This window comes from Marmota flaviventris, chromosome X (genome assembly GCF_047511675.1).
Source record: "Marmota flaviventris isolate mMarFla1 chromosome X, mMarFla1.hap1, whole genome shotgun sequence".
Classification (NCBI taxonomy): domain Eukaryota; kingdom Metazoa; phylum Chordata; class Mammalia; order Rodentia; family Sciuridae; genus Marmota; species Marmota flaviventris.
Genome location: NC_092518.1, coordinates 48,197,456 through 48,222,203, shown reverse-complemented (window position 1 = coordinate 48,222,203; position 24,748 = coordinate 48,197,456). Strand labels below are relative to the sequence as shown.

General features: G+C 37.4%; 1 protein-coding gene, 1 long non-coding RNA gene and 1 pseudogene across 3 annotated transcripts; 1 reads left to right on the top strand and 2 right to left on the bottom strand.

The window, feature by feature from the left end:
• Positions 1-3,293: 3,293 nt before the first annotated feature.
• On the bottom strand, positions 3,294-8,598 carry LOC139703273 (uncharacterized). The gene is made up of 2 exons (XR_011705678.1): positions 8,061-8,598; positions 3,294-3,657 (listed from the first exon to the last, which is right to left on the bottom strand). It is a non-coding gene; the product is annotated as an uncharacterized lncRNA (long non-coding RNA).
• A 7,513-nt stretch (positions 8,599-16,111) lies between these two features.
• LOC114084359 (U6 spliceosomal RNA) lies at positions 16,112-16,195 on the bottom strand (annotated as a pseudogene).
• A 5,521-nt stretch (positions 16,196-21,716) lies between these two features.
• On the top strand, positions 21,717-24,414 carry LOC139703276 (spindlin-2). 2 transcript variants are annotated; one of them, XM_071606470.1, is made up of 2 exons: positions 21,717-22,013; positions 22,701-24,414. In XM_071606470.1, exon 2 carries the CDS (start codon positions 22,703-22,705, stop codon positions 23,477-23,479), a length of 777 nt encoding a protein of 258 aa, XP_071462571.1. In that variant the 5' UTR covers positions 21,717-22,013; positions 22,701-22,702; the 3' UTR covers positions 23,480-24,414. The 2 variants fall into 2 exon arrangements, with proteins under 2 accessions (XP_071462571.1, XP_071462570.1); XM_071606469.1 differs by having other exon boundaries at positions 21,717-22,025.
• Positions 24,415-24,748: the final 334 nt, after the last annotated feature.

Below are 24,748 nucleotides of genomic sequence, written 5' to 3'. Positions count from 1 at the left end.
GTTCCCAGTGGCAAAGCCTCAGCTTCCAGTAGCTGTTGCTTTGTGACCATATGTACCCAGCTATCCACTGGCACATTGTCCATGAAACTAGTGAAAAGGTTCCAGTCTGGACTCTTTCATAGTCTAATCAAACAAATCCAACCTGGTGGAGAAAACAGTCTCCAAGATCTCTAAGCAATCATGTCGTATTGGCCCATTATCATCTGCTGGCAACAGGATTGTTGGACTTAAGGCAGACATGGTTTTAAGATTGACATTTGGGTTGTAAAGTAGAATGGCATGTATCTCCCCACCTTTTCAGCAGTCAAACAGTAGCTACCTTTCTGTTTTAGTAGGACCAGGACTTAGTGGGGAACAGCAATGGGTTATTCTAGAATAAACTTCTCAGCCTCTTATAGTAAATCACAAGTGACAGTCATTGCCTAAAGGCAGGGTAAGGGCCATTCTTTTGCTGTGTGGTCAAGATGTTTTGACAAATAAGTTACAGGTCAAAATATGTTTTTCAGTGTCTGTAAGAGAACTCCAAAGGCTGTAACTTGCTTCTCATGTATATGTAGTCTGAACTCCTTTTGTAAAACAGGCAGTCCTGGAGTAGGGGGCTGCTATGAGGCTTTGTTTTAATCTCTCAAAGGCAGTTTGGCACTCTGGGATCCAAAGCAAAGACTCAATTTCTGTTTCTATTAAGATCTCATACAAGGGTTTAACTATTAGTCCAAAATTAGTGATCCAGATACAGCAGAATCCTGTCATTCCCAAGTATCCATACAACTGCTTCTTCTTCCTGGATTGTCTAAGGCTCTAGATAGCCTGCTTCCAATTTGATATCAAACTGCAGATTCTGTGGCTAACCTGTAATCACAGATAGATGACTTGTTATTTAAAAATCTGAGCATCATTAGTGACACCTTATATCCACAAGAGGTGAGGTGGTTCAATACAGTAAGAGTGTTGGAAAGGCAGTGTTCATAGTCAGGGCTGGATGTAAACAGGCCATTCACAAACTGCAAAATGATTCCTTGATTAAACCATAATCTTTGTGAGTTTTTTACTAGACTCTCATTATATATAGTAGTAGAGTTTTTAAATTCCTGAGGTAGGACCATACAGTAATACTGGATGGTTGCTTTGGTACTGGAGTCCTTCCACTCAAAAGCAAACAGTAACTTTCTGGTGGGATGCAAAAGACCTCCTGGAGTCTCTGATTGTGCAGGCACCTGTCTCTTGGCTTTGACACTCCAGCACTATAAGTTCAGTACTGTGAAACATCCATAGTTACCTGGCATCTCTATCAGAAGGGTGTAGAGATTTGATATTGTAGGATGAATATCCTAGACAAGATTATTTGTAGTTCTCAAGTCATGTACAAATCAGTACTCATCAATGTGAGGTTTTTTTAAATTAATGTATAATTTAATGAATTATGATAATGTTTACCACCTCTCATATCATCACAAAAGCATAACTCTGAAGGCTACTCATAATATAGAGATTTCCTGAAATTTAAGCTACACTTCTGCCTTTTTTTTTAGTTTTTTCCATATTTATTATTGGAACATAATAGTTGTACATAATAATGGGATTTGTTATTACATATTCATACATGCACACAATATAACAATTTGGCCAGTATCACTTTCTAGCACTTCCCTCCTCCCACCCATTCTCCCACCCCCTAGTCCTTTTCCTCTACTCATGTCCCTCGGATTATTTATGAGAATCCCTGCCACCTTTTCATTTTTTCTCTAGCTTCCACATAGGAGAAAACATAATGACCCTTGACCTTCTGAGTTTCACTTGTTTTGCATAGTACAATGGTCTCAAGTTCTATCCATTTTCCTGTAAATGACATATTTCATTTTTCTTTATGGCTGAATAAAACTCCATTATGTGTATATACCCCATTTTCTTTATGTGTCTATTCATTGATGGCCACCTAGGCTGGTTCTATAGTTTGACTGTTGTCACTTGTGCAGCTATAAACATGGGTAATCATGTATCACTATAGAGTGATTGTGAACGTCTAGAGTGTTCGGGTCCCTGGGTAAGGGTCACGAAATAACCGGGACACAGGGGATGCAGAGCCAAGGCAGCAATCGCAACTGCACGCTGAAGTTTATTTGCAAGTTCCTTTTATACACTTCTTCTAACAGAGCAAGCAATTCTTCAATAACACTTTACCCACATTGTCCAAATATCATGCCTCAGCGGATACACAGAGCTAGATTCAAATTGTTCCTGTTTGTTTCATAAGTACCCTCCTAAAGTTCTTTGTAGACATTATCTAGTCCTCTGAGGATGCATTTGTTTCTTCAGAATGTACTGTTCCCAGGATAAGTATGCAGGAAGCTTCTTCCTCTTGGCCAAACCATGCAGAACTTGTGACTTGCGATAAGGGGAAGAGAACTTTTCCTCCTCCTAGCTGAGGTTTGCCTCAGCTGACCTAAATCACAGCCACAGCTCTTGCAAAATGTCAGGCCTGAGGGAGCTAAACTCTGCACACTTAAACCCCAACAATTCCTTCTTTTTTCTTTTGCTTTTCTAAAACAGTTTTCCACAAAGTTAATATAGCATTTTGAGATGGTCTTATGCACATACAATATATAATTATAAACAGGATAATAACTAAGCATAACACTATTCCCACTCCTCCAGCCGTATGGGTAAGACTTTGAGAAATTCCTTTGGGATCTAATCCCTCTAACTGTTTTTAAAAACAATTCAGCTATTTGTGCAGCATCATCATGTTGAAACCCTTTTCCAAAAATTTCAAATACATCCTTTTTTAAAGAATCAATCATTAATTGAGCTGTATCATTACCATCGAGATAATTTTGTATGATACTCCATTCATGTAAGCTTTGATTATAATGTACATTAGTTATACAGAAAGAAGTTGAATTTCAGTCACATTTTAATCTAATTTCTTGTTCTAAGGTGAGTATCTTTTTTTCTAACCAATTAACTGTCCGTTTTAAAATATCTATTTGAGTTTGAAGTCTAGAATCAATTTGAGTCTGGGATAGCCATAACTCATGCGAATCTTTATGCCATTCCTCAACAAACTGTTTTGTTTGTAAAGAAGTATGTAAAGCTATCCCTGAAACTGTAGCAACTGTAGTCACTGCAATAAGACTTAGAATTACAGCAACAACAACTCCCACAAACCGTTTAGTACGTTTTAACAATTGTCTAAAAAATTCCAAAACCAAAGTATTTACAGGATCTTGGGACCATGGTCTTTGTAAATTTACAGGAAGCCAAATGTGAGAGCGCTGTTGTAACAGCACAATGGAATAACCAGGAGGAATAGAAACAGATGTATTAATACAGGTATACAATTTACAATTAAAGCATAAAATTCCCTCATCAAAAGTAACATTTCCAATTAAGAACAGGTATGGCATGGGCACACATGTGGTTATATTATATTCTTTAAATACAGTAAAATTATAAGAAGCAGCTGATTGACTAGTCCCAGAGAAAGAGCCATTAGACAAAGTTACAGGTTTAGTTGCAGCAGCAATTTTCCATAAATGTGTTTGTAAATGATGAGGGTACTGCACTGAAGCCAAGCGTGGATCAGCAATTCCGCCATCACCCCAGGCCATTAATTTGTCCTTCCGAATGGTTTCATTCCATCTCTCTTTCGGCGGGATTCTGTATGTAGAAGATAAATCACAAGCAGTAATATTCCATTCTGAACAATTTTTTAAGAACATCCCGTAAGGACCCCACATGATAATATTCTGAAATATCTTCCCAAATTTGCCTAAACATTCCTGCCATATGAAAGGGGAGTATCTTAAGTCCTGATAAGTAAAATCGGGGCACTCAGGGAACACAGGGTATTTTTGTTCAGTTATAATATCCCAGGTCATATTGACGGACCATGCAGACAACCGTTGTAAACGTGTTCGAGAACTATTACTCCAATTTCCAACTAGTATCCAATGTTGCCAATCTAATTGCAAGCAAGGAGGAACACCCAAGCATATAGGTTTACTGTTATTATTCTTATAAGTAAAATTAAATGGTGTTCCATCATTAATATTCATATATGTTAAATTGTTCCAAGGGGGAGATAAAAGAGCAGGAGAAGTATATAAGGTAATATCCATGTCACCCCAAGTAACAGGTTCCAGCAAAGGTGGATTGGGAATATAGGCCCAATAGTGAGTATTATTATTTTGTACCTCAGAAGCGGAAGACACTGTCAATAATGCACACATAGCCAGAAATAAATTTTCTGGGGTGCAATTCTTCCCTGTTCCTTGCAGCACCTTCTGCCCTTCCCCACTCAGCTTTTTTAATTTGACCCCACGTAGGTAAGGGAGAGAAATTAAGACGTCGACGACGTCGGGCCCCAAGATGAAGACGCGCCATTGCTGCCACCGAAACATCAAGCTCAGGATCTTGATTCCTCGGCTGGGGTAGTGGATAGGGTGCCCCCCTTGGTGCCGTTCTGATTGTGACGGGTCTGGATCCACCGCCCTGGGAGCCACTGCCGGTGTCCATTTTCTGTTGAAACCTAAGCATAACCCTTTCCTCTATAAAGTAAAATCCCTGGCTGCCATTCAGCATCTGCTGCAATTTTTATCCAAATTGGTTCATGAACTGTTTCTAAGGTTTTTTGCTCAAAATGTCGTTCTGCTCTTGTCAATATTTCTCCTTGTGGAAGATTAAGAAAATTTAAAATAAATAAGGCTTGATGTAACAATGCTTTAGGTTGATTTTGTAAATGTCTAAACAAGTGCATATTTAAATCTGTCATTTTCCTCCTTTTTAATTTTTTAATTTGTGTTTTAAGCGTAGCATGTACACGTTCTACTAAAGCTTGTCCTTGTGGATTATATTCTATTCCAGTTAGATGAACAATATCATATAATTTGCAAAAATCTTTAAAATTTTTACTAGTATAAGCTGGACCATTATCAGTTTTAATCATAGCGGGAATTCCCATAATAGCAAATGTTTCCACTAAGTGTTGAATAACATGACGGGTGGTTTCTCCAATTTGAGCGGTAGCCCACAAAAATTTAGAGTATGTGTCAATAGTAACATGAACACAAGAATAACGTCCAAACAAGGGAACATGTGTAACATCCATTTGCCATAATTCATTAGGTTGAATCCCTCTAGGATTTACTCCAGAAGGTACAATCCTAAGATGTAAAGGTCGACAAACTGGGCAATTTTTAATAATTTGTTTTGCTTGTTTATATGGAATCTTATATTTAATGTGTAAATATCTGGCATTAGAATGAAACAGATTATGTTCTTCTTGAGGAGTTTTGAACATCACTAATTTGTCTACCTGAGCATTACCATATGTCAAAAATCCTGGTAATTTAGAGTGTGATCTAATATGATCTATAAATATGCGAGCATTACGAGCTTGTAAAAGTTTTTGTAAAGTAAGAAAAAGATTTTGTAGCGTAGGTTTATTAGAATAGGCTACTGCAGTAAATATATTTTTAACTACTCCCATCGTGTATGCAGAGTCAGTAAGAATGTTAATGTCTTGATTATCAAAATCATCTAAAACTTGAATGACTGCAAATAATTTATTTTGTTGAACAGATTGATAGTTTGTTATTTGAACCCAATATTGATTTTCTGTCCAATAAGCACTTTTAGTTTTTGATCCATCAGTAAACACAGTAACAACATTGTCTAAAGGATATTCACTAATAATATTATTGATTACAAATTGTTGACGTTTTAACATGTCCCATAATTTGCCCTTGGAGAAATGATAGGAAATACCTCCGGTATATTCAGCCAACGCTATTTGTAGCATTTCAGTCATTTGTACCAAGTAAGTCCATTGGTCTTTAGGTAATGGGGTAATTATGTGAGAAATGTCATTGCCCGTCAAAGTTATACTTCTCTGTCTTCCTTGTTTAATTAATAATGCGATCTGGTCAGCATATGGCATAATATTTTTGGAGAATCTATGTTTTGTATGTAGAAAAGTGTTAGAGTCAAACATTCAATTTAACAAAAATAAGAAACATTTTTGATTTATCTGTTAGATGTAGATTGCTTCTCCTTTTGCTAATGAATGTTTTTTAGCTGTAATATCACTGAGCTGAACAAATAAATCACCTTGAGTACATAAGGAAAAATAAACACATGTTAAATGGATAAACTACATCTTTATTAGATTATCTTTACTTTTAATACTTCAGAGTCTTAGAGATTTAGAGTATTCTTACATTAACTGTAAGAAAAATTAAAGGAGAAATTTTTTTTGAGATCACAACTATGAAGTCATGTGGTTATAAAATTTTGCATTTGTGTGCAAAACATGAATCACATTTACTTTTATTTTTCCTACTTAGTCTTGTCAATCACCTAGTAGGACTTAACAGATACCTTTCAAAGAAATAGAGATTGAGATGTGTTTATATAACTTCAATAACCTCATCACTATAGTAATGAGAGATGTAGTATCCTTTTGTTATGGTTCAAGACAACAGGGAAGGAGAGATCACAAGAAAGAGAAATCAAAATTATTACAACTGAGAAACTACTTTTCATTAAGTTTTACCATGGTGCCACCTTTATTTTTACATAAGCATGGTGGCATAATTTAAGTTCAATAAATCGGAAATCTTAATATTTAAAATTTACTTTGACTTTCATTTATCACCATATTAACAACCAAAAGAATTAGATAAAACACATAGGAAAGGGTAATATTAAACCCACCTTTCTGAGTTGATTTATTGACACATTAACTCATTTTTATATAGAAAAGGGATAGTGTATCTCAGTTTGCTTACAAGCTAGGAGATCACTTAAAATTTTGTATTTTCTAACTGCAAACAGAATATAGCACTTACAACAGGTTATAAATAAACTGGTTTTTAAGCATAGAGTTAGCCCCAACGATAATACACTATTTAAAAAGACCTAAGGCAATGAATTCCATTTCCAATGGAAAAAAAGAACTGTGCAAACAAGCTTAAAACTACTTTTTTTTTGTGCCAGTGTTATAAAATGTAGCTTTTAATAAAACTTTGACCCAAATGCCATTAACTTTAGAAAAAAATTTGGTGGAGAGAAGAATGTTATTTCATTTAGGAAAAATAACTATTATCTTTTTTTCCTAATCTTCAACACACACAATTTAAATATATACAGTTGCTTTAACACTTTATATAATTCCTATGTATTGGAGCAAAATTATTATAATGAGTAGCAAAAGCATTAAGCAATGCTTTTACATAATGAGATTGAGGTCCGTACATTGTCACTGCCTTTTTTAATCTGCTAATATGATTAATATCAATCCCCTCATACCGAGGTGGCTGTGCCATTCCATTAGCTGGATCAGGCCTGATTATAGGAAAAGCAAAGAAAGGAGTTTCGTCCTCATCGTCAGAAGGTTCTGAGTCCATTTCCTGGACAGCCTTTAAAGAAGCTGCCAAAAAAGGATTGGTGGTCTGAGGGGCAGAGGGCCTGGTTCCCGATAAAAGCTTAGGGTCCATTTTAGCTTCTAATTTATTAAGACGTCCTAAAACCTCCTCCATAACAAGTTTGAATTGCTCCGAAACGGAGCGATCATCAATCATCGTTTTTACTTTTGTTTTCTTTTCCGTAGCAGTACCAATTAAATCAGCAGAATTTTGTGAAGAATTATGAGTCAATTGTTGCGTATCTTTTACTACCTCTTCTTTTTCACTAACATCCAGAGGGAGATCTAAAATAGAGGGAGCTAACTCCTTTTGTAAGTTGCCAATTAATCTTTCTTTCTCCATAACTTTAAACATTGTATATAAAATAGACCAGATAGACCAAAACCGAATTGGAATTTTTTCACCTTGCCTCATGGCCTTTTCAGCATTGTGACGGACCCGTTTCCAATTATCTACATCCATAGATCCTTCCTCCGGGAACCAGGGATTCCATTCCCTGACCACCTTAAGACACATCTCTATATCAGAATGGGAAATGTTAATACCATAGACAGCAAGTGAATGCCTAAGAATACGTAAAAAAGGAGAAGATGAAGATTGTCCCATCACCCTGTAATATAAAGAAAAATAACTTACCCTTCCTCACAATCCAACAGGGTCCCTATTCCGGCGCCAATTGTGAACGTCTAGAGCGTTCGGGTCCCTGGGTAAGGGTCACGAAATAACCGGGACACAGGGGATGCAGAGCCAAGGCAGCAATCGCAACTGCACGCTGAAGTTTATTTGCAAGTTCCTTTTATACACTTCTTCTAACAGAGCAAGCAATTCTTCAATAACACTTTACCCACATTGTCCAAATATCATGCCTCAGCGGATACACAGAGCTAGATTCAAATTGTTCCTGTTTGTTTCATAAGTACCCTCCTAAAGTTCTTTGTAGACATTATCTAGTCCTCTGAGGATGCATTTGTTTCTTCAGAATGTACTGTTCCCAGGATAAGTATGCAGGAAGCTTCTTCCTCTTGGCCAAACCATGCAAAACTTGTGACTTGCGATAAGGGGAAGAGAACTTTTCCTCCTCCTAGCTGAGGTTTGCCTCAGCTGACCTAAATCACAGCCACAGCTCTTGCAAAATGTCAGGCCTGAGGGAGCTAAACTCTGCACACTTAAACCCCAACAAGTGATGACTTTAATTCTTCAGGATAAATGCTGAGAAATGGTATAGCTGGGTCCTATGATGGTTCCATTCTTAGCCTTTTGAGGAACTGGTGCTTTATAGTGGTTGCACCAATTTACATTCCCATCAACAGTGTAAAGTCTTTCTTTTTCTCCACATCTTCTCCAGCATTTATTATTATTTGTATTCTTGATTACTGCCATTCTGACTGGTATGAGATTAAACCTCTGTAGTTTTTATTTGCATTTCCCTAATTGCTAATGATGTTGAACATTTTTTCATACATTTGTTGGCCATTTGTATTTCTTTTGAGAACTGTCTATTCATTTGCCCATTTATTTTATTTGAGCAACCAATGTGAGGTTTTTTAACAGGCAGAATTGTACTGTAAGAAATCTGACTAAAACAACTCAATCTGTGTTTTTTCCTAGAAGAGGCTGTATCCCTATTAATGTCTCACTCTTAGTGGTTATTGTTTCTTCTTGAGGCAGTCTAACCAATCCTGAGTAAAATCTTGATTGCAGTATCATTAACCACCTTTCCTGCTGTCCCCTGGAACGGGGTGCATTTTCCAGTGGCATTTACAAATGGAATCATTTCTTTTGGGGGCAAAAAAGTTTATCTGTGCATTTAATTTACATGACAAACCTCATCCCAGGAGAGGGATTGGACAATTTGACATATACAAAAATCTATCCTTAGATTTTGTTATCCCAGTTTGCATTTAAGTGTTTGTAGCAACAGATGTGGCTGTGCCTTACTTGTCACTCCTATTATTGCTATGGTGCTATTAATTTTTAATTAGGTCCCCACTGTCAACTGTATCCATGGCTTCTGTGGGAACTTCTTTTTACAATAGGCATACCTTTTTTAAAATGGAGGGTGACCTTTTCCAGCCTTTTACCTTTGCAGGGGATCCCTTTGCAGGGTCTGCCAACAAAATATGCATTGACTTTTGGTTTCTGCTCCTCCCAGACATTATATACATTATATACCTTAAAGGCAACATCAACTATCTCTGAAGTGCTCATGACAATTTCTCCCCTTCACCTGCTGAAATTTCCTCCTTATGACTAGTGTACTCTGTTCATTGTAGATCATATTGAGCATATGGGACTTTTCAGGGACCTCTCTCTGCAGAAACTGTCAAAGCCAAGAGACAGGTGCCTACACAATCAGACTCCAGGAGGTCTTTGCATCTGCTCAGTCTGGTGAGTGGAAGTCAGGACTCCACCGAAAAGTGTCTACTGGTTGGCAGGAGAAAAGAGCACAGCAGTAAAGAGCCAGTGAGATGAGGGAACAGAGAGCACTGGAGGAGAGCTGTGGAAGGTTTTGGATCTCTTGCCCTGGAATTTCCAGTTACAGATAGGGTCCAGGGGGCTTTGAATCCCTAGTATGGAGGCCAGAGTTGGACTCCCACAGAAGTGGCTCCTTTTTGTTCTCATGCAGGAATGGCTCTGGCTGCTCCCAATGCAGCTGAAGCTAAGGCTGTTTGACTCATACTTTTGGCCCCGCCTTTTGCAAAGTCTCACTGAAGAGAATGGAATTTATATGCTTTAGCTATGGGTTCTCCAGCCACAGGCAGGTGTCGTCATTGTTGTTGTTTTGCTCACATAATTGCTCATGCTGTGGGTCCTCCTGTACATTTATGACAATAGACTATTGCCATAGCAGGAATTGCTCTGCCCAGTGACAGATATTTCCCTGGTCAAATGAATGCTCTGTCCAGTTTTAAAAGGGGAGGACCTTCCCATTCCAAGGTCATTATCTCTCAGCACCAGTTGCAAAATAGCTACCTCCACATTGTCTTCATCTGGTGGATCCTCTGTAGACAGAGAAGTGTCTGCCAGAACAAGAGGCAGACTCAAAGGCAAAGCAGAGTTTGAGTCTTCAGAGTTCTCAACTCCCCCATTTCCAAATATTTTTCTATGGATTAAGCAGTTTCCCACAATTCTCCCTTCAGCCTTGGTGGAATTCCTGACCCTCGGTGACACTCTGCTTGTAGGAGGATGAAAGGCACCTGGTACCAGGATCAAGTCAGAGGCAGGGCTGAGAGATAGCACTGGTCAGCAGATCTAGGTTGAAAGGATTATAATTTATCCCAAATTTTCTTTTGACATTCTGCTATCTTTACACACTGGAAGCTGTGTCTTTCTTTGCACCATTCACTAAGTTCCTGGAAATTCAGACTCATTATCAAGTAACTGTATAAGTGCCTGAACATACAAAATCTTCCTCGTTTACCTAACCTGTCAGACCAACCCCAATTGTAAGATTGAATAAATTCAGACTACTATATAGTGACCAACTTTCCTCACCTTCCAAAACATGCATCAGCCAGACTTTGTTGTAGTAAAAACACTATCTTTTTTCTTAATTATAGGCTTATAACCTTAGGTGGGTCCATTTAACCAAAATCTTTCCCAATAGATTATTGGTGGGAACTGACACAGTATTGTCCATATCTTAAAAGGCCAGTGACAGATACAAATGAAAGCACAAGACAGATAACTGGAGGGGATCCCCAAAACCAGAATCAACAGATGGGAACCTTTAAAACACACCAGGTTGGGGAAAATCACCTGGGTTCCCTACTCCCACTTAACCAGGATTCCTACCTCAGATGTTCCCACAAAGAGGGACTAGAGGGACCAGAAGTTTCCATGAAGGAGAACCAGATCAGATGGATAGAATGAAGGGTCATGGCATATACACCAGGGGAGTTTGCCAGATGGCCAAGGTGTCACAACTTCACTGTATTCATATTCCTTTTTTATCAAATAGACCATGTGGGGGAGAGTATTATACCCAGAGAAAGAGGAAGAAAGAGTTCTCGAGGCAAAAGGAACCTTGGGCAATTGCTGGAATGATCCCTCAGTCCCACCCTTTACTTACAGAAACACTCCTCCTGTCTAATCCAAGGTGAATTCACCCAGCTTCCTAATTATCCAGCAGGTTGCTGTCAACAAGCTCACACTTGGAGCACCAGACCTGCCCAAGAAGTCTGGAGTGGGGTAGCTGTCTCAGGCCCAATACAGGTTACCCAGTTTGATACTGAAAGCTCAATCCTTTGTCCCCAGTGACAATCCAATAATAAAAACGAGGTTTTGATTAAAAAGAAAGTTTTATTGCTTTGCTAGCAAGGAGAAAGGCAATGGACTTACATCACAGAGATTGCCTTTCTAACTGCTAGAGGGAAAGAGGGCTTTAAAAAGTGAAATACATGGACTCTTTTCCAGATATTATCAACAGATGTAACTAATGTTTAGCTTTAAGACAGTTATTTTCCAATTTACAGGTCTGGAGTTTATTTGTTTAGGTGAGCAGTAATCCAAAGGACAGATAACTTAGCCCAACAGGAAGAATGGTAATCTTGCTTTCTCTGCAGTTAGGGTTGGGGAAGGAGAAAAGGAAAGAAAAATAACATGTCATTTTTAAAATAAGCCACAAGTGACCAAGCAGAGAGGTTTATACTCAAATCATAATGTGAAACCCTGTTACATGAAGGGGAGCCTTATTAAAATTATGTCTTCACTTTCATATTGAAACCATGCCACAACTCAATGTATTCTTACAGTCTAGGTTTCAGAGGACTAATATTTTTTTTCTCTTTTCAAGTTTATAATGTGAGGAACACTCACAATAATCAAACAAATGCAGGTCAAAATATCTTTTTTATAAGTGTTAAAAGCTGAATTGAAGGACATGCCCAGATGTAGGGCCATGGGGACTTCCTCATACTTCACCACTAAAAGGAAGAGTTGGATAACTGTAGACCTCCCTGATAGGGATAAGAACAAAAAGGTTTAACACATGTCCAAATCCTCTCAAACTCACCAATTAAGAGAAATCATTGGAAGATATGCTGTTGGGGGAATTAGGATCCTACTGGGCAAACACTAAATATAGTCCTTAGTGGGAGAAACAACATATTAATGCAATTAATATGTTGCACAATATATCTGAGCAATATTTTCAATGGATCATAGCTTAATGGATAAATATTTTTGTGAGTTTTAATTGTCTTTTTTAAAAAATTGTTACAAATAGGGGCTGGGGCTGTACTCAGTGGTAGAGTACTTGCTTAGCACATGTGAGGCCCTGGGTTTGATCCTCAGCACCACATAAAAATAAATAAATAAAATAAAGGTGTTGTGGCCATCTACAACTAAAAAGAACATTTTTAATTATTTACAAATACATCCAAGTTTTTTTGTGTGTATATCAATACTTGTTCCTGTTTATTGCTGAATAGCATTCCATGCTATGCATATGCCAAAGGTTATTTAACTTTTCATCCAAGTGAATCCTAAAGATTTTATGATTCTACTTGAATATTTTATTTTTCAATTTACACTATATAATATTCTTAACATGACAAAATTGCAGGGATGAGGAACAGGTTCATGGCTACTAGGAGGAGTTGATGGCAGAGATGGGGCAGGGAAGACGGCAGGAGGTATATGGCTGTAAAAGGGAAAAAGACAATCCCTATTTGATGAACTATTCTTTATCTTGACAGGTCAACATCGATATGCTGGTTGTGATGTTTGTAATACAGTTTTGCAAGATGTTACCACTGTGGAAATTCAGGCAAAAGGTACCAAAATCTCTGCCTTATTTTTTACAACTGCATATCTACCTATAATTATCTAAAAATAAAATGTTAAATTAAATTTTTAAAATCAGTTACAGAGTCTTCTCAGATAAACTATGAGCTATTCAGTTCTTTCACTTAAAAAGGGAATAGTATGTATTGAAGGAGGATCATCACCAAATGGGAGCATGAGTCTACTGATTATAATCTTTCTGTCTTATTATGAAGGAATGAAGCTACATCATGGGAGTGGATAAAGAAATTCATTAGTTTAATAGAGATTGAAAATGAATAATGAAAACTCATTCACCAAAAAGCACTACACTGTAAAATGTTAGACAAAACGAAAGACCTCATTTTAAACACATATTTGTGCTCTAAAGATTGTGAAGAAAATCCCCAGAGATCAACAATTAAGAAAAAACTGAGCAGTGAACCCATGACCCAATGCTTTGGCAGCATGGGGGAAGAGGGATGTTGTCTCAGTAAATAAAGGATTTGGAAAAGAAGATAAACCCTTAAGTCTGATTAAATCAGGTTGTTAGGAACTAGGATCTTCTCACCTTCCTTTTTGTTCTTCACATAATAGAATTATCGTTTTTAAAAAATGGAAACCAGATTATGTCACCCTCGTGCATAAAATACTCCAAACATTTACTCTTACAGTTGATACACAATCCAATCTTTATGTCCTAAAAGCCCTAGATCATACATTCTCAGCAAGAATGGTATTACCTCAAGGAGGAGAAATTTGATCCTTGTCATGGGAAGTAAAAAATGTTTTAGGTAAAGCAATGGTTGGTAGCTGTCCAAAGCTCAGCAGTATCTGACAAAACCTTATTCCACAGAATTTAATTACTCTCATTAAATTTTCTTAATATGAGTAGAATTGCCATTAAGCTCATGTAATATACACAAAATATCACAAAATAGTGCTACAAAATCATGAGAAATAAATGGTTGTGATTGGAGAACTCATACTTGAAGACATATATCAAGAAGTGGCCTATGTGTACCCATTTACAGTTACTGACTGACTGTATGTTTGATCCTCAGTGTCCTTTTATGTGACTTGGACTTTCAGAATTAAATACAAATAATTTATATTTAATTACATGGATGTTATTTAACTTATTATTATAAATAATACTATAAATGTAAAGTACTGCAAAGAAAAACAAAGTTGATAATATATGAATGAATATCTATCAGTGAGTTAAAACTTATTTTCTCATATCAAGCAAGAGTTAAGTATATTCACTAAAACTAATTTTTGAGACTTTAGTAAAATTTTTCAGTTTTTTATTTTTGCTAAAAAATAATTTGAGTGATTTTTAAAATTGATTACATTGCTATTATATACTTTTATAAATTGCTAATTATAGACAATTTGATATGCTATAATTTATGTAAGTAAATAAATTTCATTAAAAGCCACTCAGGAGGGCTGGGCTGTAGCTCAGAGGCAGAGTGCTTGCCTTGCATGTGTGAGGCACTGGGTTCAATCCTCAGCACCACATAAAAATAAACAAATTAAATAAAGACATGCTGTCCATCTACAACTACAAAAAACAATTTTTAAATCCACTCAGGAAATACATGAAATTAGACATCAATAGTTTTTAAATTTATAACTTCTATCTTCATGTTTTACTCATTTTTATTCCTTGCTGTTTCATGTGAAAAAACACAGACACACATGCATTTTTTAAATAGGTGTATAGCACATCGTTGGTATTAAAATTTCATGAGAAAAATATTTTAATGACTCTCTAGTGGGGAGAGGATGATAATAAAAATAGAGTTGTAAAGCACTGCTCTAGGTGATCTTACTTTTTTCCTGAGTGAAATAAACATGGTCTGCTTTTCACTATGTACTACAGTCACAGTAACATTCTTTGTTCTCAAAAGCAACAAGTATTTTTTGTACCTCAAAGTCTTTGCACTAGAATTATTTCTTAATCCCAGAGATTATTATAACCTTTCATAACTGGTAGATTTCAAGTCTTGCCTCAAATGTCACCTATTCAAAGATTTCTCTCCCTCTAATCTATAACCCTGGTTTTCTTCCACATAGTACTTATCACTATGTGAACCTGTTTGTAGTAAAGATTATTTCTTTATTTTCTGTTTTACTCAGCTAGAATATAAACTCTGAATGTAGGAACACTCTCTGTCTCATTCATTTTGTTACCTTAGTACCTAGAAAAGAATCTAGAATATAAGAGGTACTCAATTAATATTTGATAAATAAATAAATGATTGCATGAAAACTTTATATTTTCAAATAAATGTTTATAGGTCCATTTTGAACTTTTTATTTCTGTATTTGCCAGAGGTTTTGTTTCCAGTTGTTTAGTATTTTTTCATAAAGCTTAGTTTTGGACATATCTCCTACTAATCTGTTTTCTACTTCATCAGTCTCTGGAAATATTAGTTATTTTATTTAATATACCTAGGTGTCTGTAATAACAATTTCTTGTTCATTTTTAATGAAAATAGTCATTACTGTAAATTTGTCTTTGAGTAGAGTGCTGGCTGTAATCAACACAGTTTAACATGTTGTATTTTCATTGCTGTCATTTTTCAAATTTTCTGGGTTTTTAATTCTTTTTTTGATCCAAGAGCTTTTTAGACGTGTGCTAAAAATATATGAATATTGGGTGGGGGACCAGACAAAGAAACACATATATATTCTTAAATGAAAGACAGTCCACTTCAATTTATAAAGATATTTTATGTCAGCACAGATAACTTTGAGAAGAATGTAGCAGAATTGGGTGAATACAGGGATATCTACCATGTAAGCTAAATAAGCAACATCAACCTTGTAATCAATGAAGTGAAAAGTGTCAAAATTGGATTTAATTCATGTTTTTAGCTGCAGCATGTTTTTTTTAATTTGTTCTTTAAAAAAATATGGAATACTTCACAAATTTGTGTGTCATCCTTCTCTGTATCATTCCAATTTTAGTATATGTGCGCTGAAGCAAGCACTGCAACATTGTTTGTAATAGCAAGATAAATAGAAAAAGCTCTGAATAGCTATCAATAGAATACTTGAATATATTGTGTTATATGTAGAATATATTATGTAACTACAAAAAGAATGTTTTAGAGCTATAAGATTGACTTGTTGCAAATGTGTATAACGATCCCACTTATGTTCAAAAGTGAAAAAGACTTCTAAAATCATATATTTATGTTTATATTTATTTATTATTTTTTTAATATCATAGAAGACGGTTTAGAAGAATACATACCAGGAACTTAATATTGGTTAAGTGTGAAAGTCTTGGGAAGTTGCAAAGAGAAAAAGGAAAAGGAATAGAAGAAGATTATTTGTCTATTTTTTTCATCATACATATTTTACTGTTGTGAAATTTATAGTAGCCATATACAGTGGCACAAGCCTGTAAACCCAGCTACTCAGGAGACTGGAGAATCCCAAGTTCAAGATCAGATTGGGCAAGTTACTGAAACTGTCTCAAAATAAAAAATAAAAAGGGCTGGAGATGTAACAAAGTGGTAAAACATTTGCCTAGCAAGTGTGAGGCCCTGGATTCAACCCCCAGTACCACAAAAAAATTGCATAAATAAATAAAAATGTAAAAATGAATATTAAAGTAAGCTGTATTAACTTTTGATAATTGGTAAGACAAATCTAATTAATACATAAATTTTGTAAATGAATGATTAGAATTTAATTTTTTTCTCATGAGAATAAATATCAGGGTAATTTCTTTTTCTATGACATAAATCTAAAGTATATAGAAAACATAGTTGAAGTGGAGAGAGACTGTTGTCAGGATGCTTACTTCTTCCTCTGAAGGAAATATAAGAAGCTCAACATTTGTTGACAACATTTGTTTAAGGAGTTATTTGCTAATCTTATTGCATTTTTCCTCATAGATTAAAATTGTTTCCTCATGCTTGTTTTTCAGCTAACTCTTTATACCTCATCTACAATGGAATGTGGAATTGTTTTATGCCTTAAGGCAATGCTCCATGTCCTGACCTTGTGAATCTCTAAGAATGTTTTGTTCTGTATAACTTAAAGGTCTAATGGTATGATCTGGAAATACTGTGCCTTTTCAGTCTGGAGATACTTCACCATTTAAGATGCTTCCAACTCCAGGTAACAGAAAACCCAGACTATAACTACTTTAACTATAAAGAAACCTGTTACCTCATAACTAGGAGTCAGAAGTAGAACTCCAGAAATATTATAAGCAGCAGCTAAATGATATGATCAAAGGTCTCAAAGTATTCCTATTCTCTCCTCAGCCATTTTCATTATGTAAGTTTTTTCTCAGGCTGGTTACAGTAATTCCAGAGGAAAACGACATATATACTGTCTTTATAAACAGGAAAAGTAAACAAAATTTCCTGTTGGCTCTTTCTTAGAAATAAATTTTTTCTCAGAAGTCCTCCAGCAGACATTTTTCATAAGTCATGTTTAATTGGCAAGTATTAGATCACATGCCTGATGCTTAACCAATCACTTGTGGGGGAAGTAACATCACCATAATTAGCTTGGAAAACCTTGGAGTGGAAGAAATATTGGGAAATCAGAGTCAAGACCACCTGTAGTAAAAAATTTCATTAATACGGTTTCCCACTTTTGCTTAGCTTGGCTCCATTCTCTTCTCTGTGATGCTTTCAATTTCAGTCTCCAGAAGATGGTAAAGGTGAATAGAGCAGGGCCTCATATCTTTTCAGGTTCACTCACATCAATAGAAAAGATCATCTGTCTCATGCAGAGTTCATGCAAAATATCATCGTGCCTCAGTGCCTCTAAGTCGGGTGCTTCTTTTTAAACCAATCAGGCTAACAGTAATGCTGTGGTCTAACAGGTCAGGCCTAGTTTGTTTCTCAGAGGAAAATTGTGACACTATTTAATGAAATATGATTGGATGCTACAATACAAACTGACATCTATTACAATTCATACATTTTGCAGCTCAGCATCTATATAAATTTTTCTTGCCATATATACAATTTAAAAATGTCTCCAGTGTTTACTTTTATCAACTGTTGATATAATACAAATTGTTACCGACTCTTTGGGAAATATCCTTGCAAGAATAACTGCTATTTTTTAAACTTTCAGAGCAACAGATTAATTAGACTGTTGTTAACTTTAAATAAATTCAATATTATAGTGTGTGCCAGTGAACATACCATAACATATCCAACATACTGTTGATGGAAATTTGGATGATTTTTCAGTTTGAAGGTATTGCAAGTAGTTGAAGAAGCTTTTTTAAAAAACTTTATACCACTTTCTTAAAGCATGATTGACATATGAAAAGTTTTCATTCCACAAAGTTACTAAAAAGTCACTGTATACAACGTGATGATAGACACATATTTTATCATGAACAATGGTGTTTGGAATGTTAGTACTAGGAGACTAAACAATTCAAAATTGTTTTCCTTTTATGAAAACTATTGAATATGGACAAAACTATTTTTTTTAATTTTAACTAAGCTTTTATTTTTTATTCCTCTAACTTTATTACATGGGATTATTACTTCATGATCTATACACACATGCATATTAGTATGTACTTCATTAATCTTTCACTTCATGAATTCTGATCATCTTTTGTTTCTCATAAAACATTTCAAATGTATCTCAAAATTTCAACTGACTTGTTGAATATTACATATTTTACTATAATGCTGTGGACAAAACTAACAAAGGGTGTATATTCATAAGAGAACACAAAACATCTACATTAATTTTCTTTCAGTAGATATTAAAGGTACTTGAAAGCAGAGTCAATTTTACAGAGTAAGAAAAGGAAATTTCGACAGAGTCTCTGGAAAGTGTCCTAGTACCATTTAGAAATCAGAGAGACTTTCTAATTGCTCTGTCCATGTTTTAGGTAATCCTTGATTTAAAAGAGCAAATAAGCAGTTTGAGAACATTTCAACAGTGCAATAATTTTTCGATATCAGGGTTTATTTTCTGTGTTCAGTCATTTTTTGCAAGAAGTGGAGATCAACAGAATGTTTTAAGTAGTCAAACTACAGAAATATTCCTTAACTAGGGTGAGGAAAACTACAAGAAAGTAGTGCCTCCTTAAAAATATTTTAAAATCATAGATTTAGGACTAGGGTACTTATTTTAGTGATACTCATATAAACTAAAAATAAAAATTAAATTATAAGTAGTTTTAAAAGAATTACTTAATAAATTTATTTAATAAATAAATTATTTAAACCAGAATTTCTAGAACCCATAGTAAATTGTATTATAGAAGTAAAACATATGTAATTGTTTTTTCTAGCTTCATGAACCTTAAAAAATATATGAATAAATGCAAAAATATTCTTACTGACATTTTCTTTTTTTAATTGAATTTATTTTTTAAATACACAACAGTGGAATGCATTACAATTCTTATTACACATAGAGAGTACAATTTTTCATATCTTTGTATGTTCATGCCAATTCATGTCTTTATACATGTACTTTTTTTTTTTGCATTACAATTCTTATTACACATATACACCACCATTTTTCATATCTCTGTTTGTATATAAAGTACGTTGACACCCAATTCATGTCTTCAAACATGTACTTTGGATAATGATGTCCATCACATTCCACCATCCTTGCTTATCCTCTGTCTCCTCCCTTTTTCTCCCACCCCTCTTCCCTATCTAGAATTCATCTATTCCTCCCATGCTCCCCGTTCCTACCCCACTAAATGATTCAAAATAGTTTTCCTTTTATAAAAACTATTGAATATGGACAAAAATATTTTTTTCAAAAACTCTTAAAACAATCTGCTCAAAGGCATCTAGAAATCAAAAACATGGGAAATAATAATTCAGATAAGATAGAGGAAAACAAGTCTAAGTGATGAACAGGGAATGTAGTGGATGATCCTTCAACCCTGGAAAAGTTTACCCATTCTAGAGGGAACTGGTAAAAGACTTAGAAGCAAGGATTTTGACTGCTTTTTATACCTACTGATACAGTAATTGCAGTATAAGGCTTTGGTAAACCCCTTTCACTTTTTGTTAGGATTCAACAGTAGTATCCCCTGAGTAAAGGTTAACCAGAACTAAACAAAATCTTACAGGATAAACAGTATATCACCCAATTGTTTGCAATAAAAATGACATGAATATTCATTTTCATTAGCACTAGATGTGACCCTCTTTTCTTATACCCCATGAAACTAAGTAATATTTTAAATTATTTCATACTTTAGCTGTTGAAACAAAATTATTATTGAACTTATTTTCCATTTTAGGAATTATTTTATTGGCTTAAGCCTAGATGTTTTCTTAATAGACAACCTTTCCTCTGATTCGGATGCTATAAGTAATTATTAAACATTCATATGATTACATGGTTTGGGGTTACTTTTGTTGTGTTCTGTTTTATCTTGCTGCATTTTACATTTAAATAAGTCAAATATTAAGGTGGGCCCTGCCGCCCTTGAGGTAGGCACAAATTTAGTATTCTCATTTTCCCTATTTAAAGACTCATTCCAACATTTCTTGAAGAACATCCAGTCTTTCTCCACTGATTTATAAAACTTTCATTTTTCCCTATTCTCATAGTTATTTTTCCAAAAGCTTTCCATTACTATAAATAGATCTGATTAGTAGTTACTGTGAAAATACTCTCTCAAGTCAAGTAATGGAAGAAAAAACAAATTTTAGATCACAGTAAATTTCAGTTTAATGGATCCAAGACAATAAAACAGGTAATAGATAATAAATATTTGTAAAGTGAAAACAAAAGAATAGTTTTTAAAATATCTAACATCCAGAGAAAATGCTTATTAAATGTGGAAAAGGATATGGCAAGAAAATTCACAAACAAAATAATCCCAGTTTTGAAAAAGCTTAAGAAAAAGGAAACAGAAATAATGAATATTAATATACTGTGAGTTAAGAGAATGAGAGTTAGGATTTATGTTGATTATGTTATTCTTCGAATCAGTTTCCTGAAATTAAACATTGCTCACTTTATGCATGCAATTATTTTTCAGTAGAAGAGGAAAAGATTCAAAATTCCTCAAGAGTAAAGGCAAGGAAAGTTCAGTCGGGAAAAATTATGTACAGGCTACTCCAAAATGTCAGAATCAGCACTAGCTCATTTCTCTCCTCCAACCCGTTTTAAACAACAGGAAAGTTAAATTCTTGTATAAAGAATAACTTCAAAAGGGTACTGGGAAAAAAGAAAAGAGGGGAATTCCTGGAAGATGAAAAGCAGATGGGGAATGGACACGGATATAGTGGAAGAAGAGGTGGCAATAAGAACCAAGGGCTTTGAAATGGGAGGCTAGGAAGAGGAGACAGTAGAAGGAAGGTTCAGGACCCAGAACTTCAAGCTTTGGCTAAGAGGTGGAGCCCAGGCTAATTGCTCCCCTCTGGACACTAGGCAACGTCGGGCTTAGGAGCTGCGGTGGGGGTGGGAGTGTTTGGCAGGAAGGGGAGGCCTCTCTCCTGGCAGGAAGCTGCGCTACGGCAAGAGGGAGGAGACTGCGGCGGCGGCAGCAGCAGCTTGTGGAAGCCCAAGGTGGCAGAGGGGCCGCCACCACCAAGGGGAAGGCAGAGGGCCCACGAACCCAGCACCAGAAACGCCGCCGCCCTCTTCGCCTGCCCCGCCGCCCTCGTAATACTCTCTTCGCCTGCGGATCCTCCCCTCGCAGCTCTGGCAAGCACTCACTCGACTGGTCGCCCGCGGATCCTCCTTCTCCACGGGCTCTTAGCAGAGGCAGCAGCGAGGTGTCCGATTTGGGCACGTGAGGCCCGCGATCTCCGGCGGTGGACGCCAGGCAGGGCAAGGCCATTGGTGGGCGCCAGAAAGGAGGGAGGGGGATGGGATGGAATCTTGCAGGAGATAAGGGTAGAGGTGGGCGCCAGGCTGGCGTGGGGGAGTGTGCGGTGGGCAACAGGAAAGAGGGGGTGGGTGCCTTAAGAGCCAAGCAAGGATTTGGAAGTGAGCACGGGAAAGCAAGGAAGGTGGATACAAGGGAAGCGGCTAGGATAGGCAGGGGGGCGTGTGGCCAGCAGTCTGGGGCGCTCAGTGCAGGCGGGCACTGGGTGCCAGACAAGGTAGTGGAAAGACAGACGCTTTGCAGGGGATCTGGAGTGGGCACCAGTGGCAGGTGGGGGCGGGGGAACTGGACGCTGAACCAGGAGGAGGTAGCCCTTTCCCTTCTGCAGAGTTCCTAATCCCAGGCAGCACTCCAGCCACTCCAGCCCTTCCCCTCAGCCTAAAGGAACCTCAGAGGGAGAGAGGGAGAGAGAGAGAGAGAGAGAGAGAGAGAGAGAGAGAGAGCGCGAGCAAGCGCGAGAGCGCACTGCAGGCACGCAGCCAGGATTCCCAGCATTGCTGCCAGGCTCCTGGGGAAATTTTAGGCGCCTGTGCAGGGTACATAGAGACATCTATGGGAGACAGCTATGGGAGAAGTTCACCTTATGGCATATTGGGTATCTGTCTCTATTCTCTGTCCTTTCCCTGCAGGCATGAAGACTCCCAATGTACAAGAGGCCGAAGGGCAACCAACCAGGGCAGCTGCAGGAAGGGCCACTGGGTCTGCAAACGTGTCCAAGAAGAAAGCTTCCCAGAAGAAGCACAGGGGCAGACCCTCATCCCAGCCCCGCAGGAACATCGTGGGCTGCAGAATTTCCCATGGATGGAAGGAAGGCGATGAGCCCATCACCCAGTGGAAGGGAACTGTTCTGGATCAGGTGCCTATAAACCCCTCTCTTTATCTGGTGAAATATGATGGAATTGACTGTGTCTATGGCCTGGAACTTCACAGAGATGAAAGAGTTTTGTCTCTTAAAATTCTTTCCGACAGGGTAGCATCATCCCAAGTTAGTGATGCCAACCTTGCAAATACCATAATTGGCAAAGCAGTGGAACACATGTTTGAGGGTGAGCATGGTTCTAAGGATGAATGGAGGGGGATGGTCCTAGCCCAAGCACCTATCATGAAAGCCTGGTTTTATATTACCTATGAGAAAGATCCTGTCCTGTACATGTACCAGCTTCTAGATGATTATAAAGAAGGTGACCTCCGTATCATGCCAGAGTCCAGTGAGTCTCCTCCAGCAGAGAGGGAGCCTGGAGGAGTTGTAGATGGCCTGATAGGTAAACATGTGGAATATACCAAAGAAGATGGCTCCAAAAGAATCGGAATGGTCATTCACCAAGTGGAAGCCAAACCCTCTGTGTATTTCATCAAGTTTGATGATGATTTCCACATCTATGTCTATGATTTGGTGAAAAAGTCCTAACTCTTAGGGTAAAATGTGCCACAGCTTTGGAAATAAACGTATAATTTGTAGACACTCTAAAAACATGCTGCTTTTCAGTGTATTGAAAGTTTAAGGGTCCCTGAAAACCCAACGTCTTTGCCAGCATAACTGTTGTTTTGTGCTGAAAAATACAAGTTTATGTGGACATGACATGCGGTGTGTAAGCACTTTGTCTTGTTGAAAAGATTGAGTGTGTTTGGTGGATGGGGCACGAAAGGAAGGAACAGCTGTCAATTCAGGCTGTGAATAAGTGCAGCTAGTATCATAATCACTCATCTAAAAATGGAACAAGACTTAGCTGGTCTGATCTGGTGGGGAGGGGAAAGGACTGATGATGGGCTGTGGGGGATGGGAGAGGAGGAGTTGTCTGCTTAGGAAGAGGTACAGAGGGGCCAAAAAATTGGGAAGCTCCCTGCGGGAGGGATAGGCTACTGGAGGGGAACCATCCCATCTAGAAGGGAGTGAAGGATGTCCAGGAGTGAGATCTTGGGGCTTAGAGTAAATCATTCAGAGTAAATTGTGTAGAGAGGGACCCAAAGAAGCTTAGAAGTGGTCCAGAGTAAGGGAGATGGGAGGAGGCCAAAGGACACACAAAAGGAGGGTCTCTGCATGGGTTGCATGACCAAAAATGGAGGGGACATTGAGGAAGGAGCAATTCGAAGAGGAAAGAATGACTGAGGAAACGAAAATTGGCGGGTGGGGGGCATGAGCAGGTCCTATGAGGGATGGAAAAGGCCAGGAAATGTTAGATCCCTGGCTCTATCCATTTTGCCCTCCCTGGCTCTCTGCACAAAGAAAGTGGCAACTGTCAAAGAAAGCAGATGCATTGGAGATTCCCTAGAAGGGCATTGTGTCAGGGATGGATGACTCAGACAACTTAAGGGGAGCCAAGTTTATAACTATAAAGCTTTTCTTGTTTCAGGGAGTTTGTGCCACAAATGTCCAGCAGAACCTCAGCCCTCAGCCTAGACACACTAACATGGTGCTTCATAAACCTGGGCAGTGAGAAAGTATTTTATCCAGAAAAATGGAACCTTGCTGAAGCCAGGTACAGCAGTCCCACCACTGTTCTTCCTCCTACAGGAATGTTCCTTGCCTCCCTAGAGAGGAGGAGCATCAGAGGATTGAACCTAATGTCTCTCCAGGGCATGGCGAGTACTTCACTATCCATGCTTCTTTCAACAGCTGTCTGAAACCACACAGGTGGCAGCAGCCCATGCTCCACCCAAGGGAGGCCCTCTTCCCCTA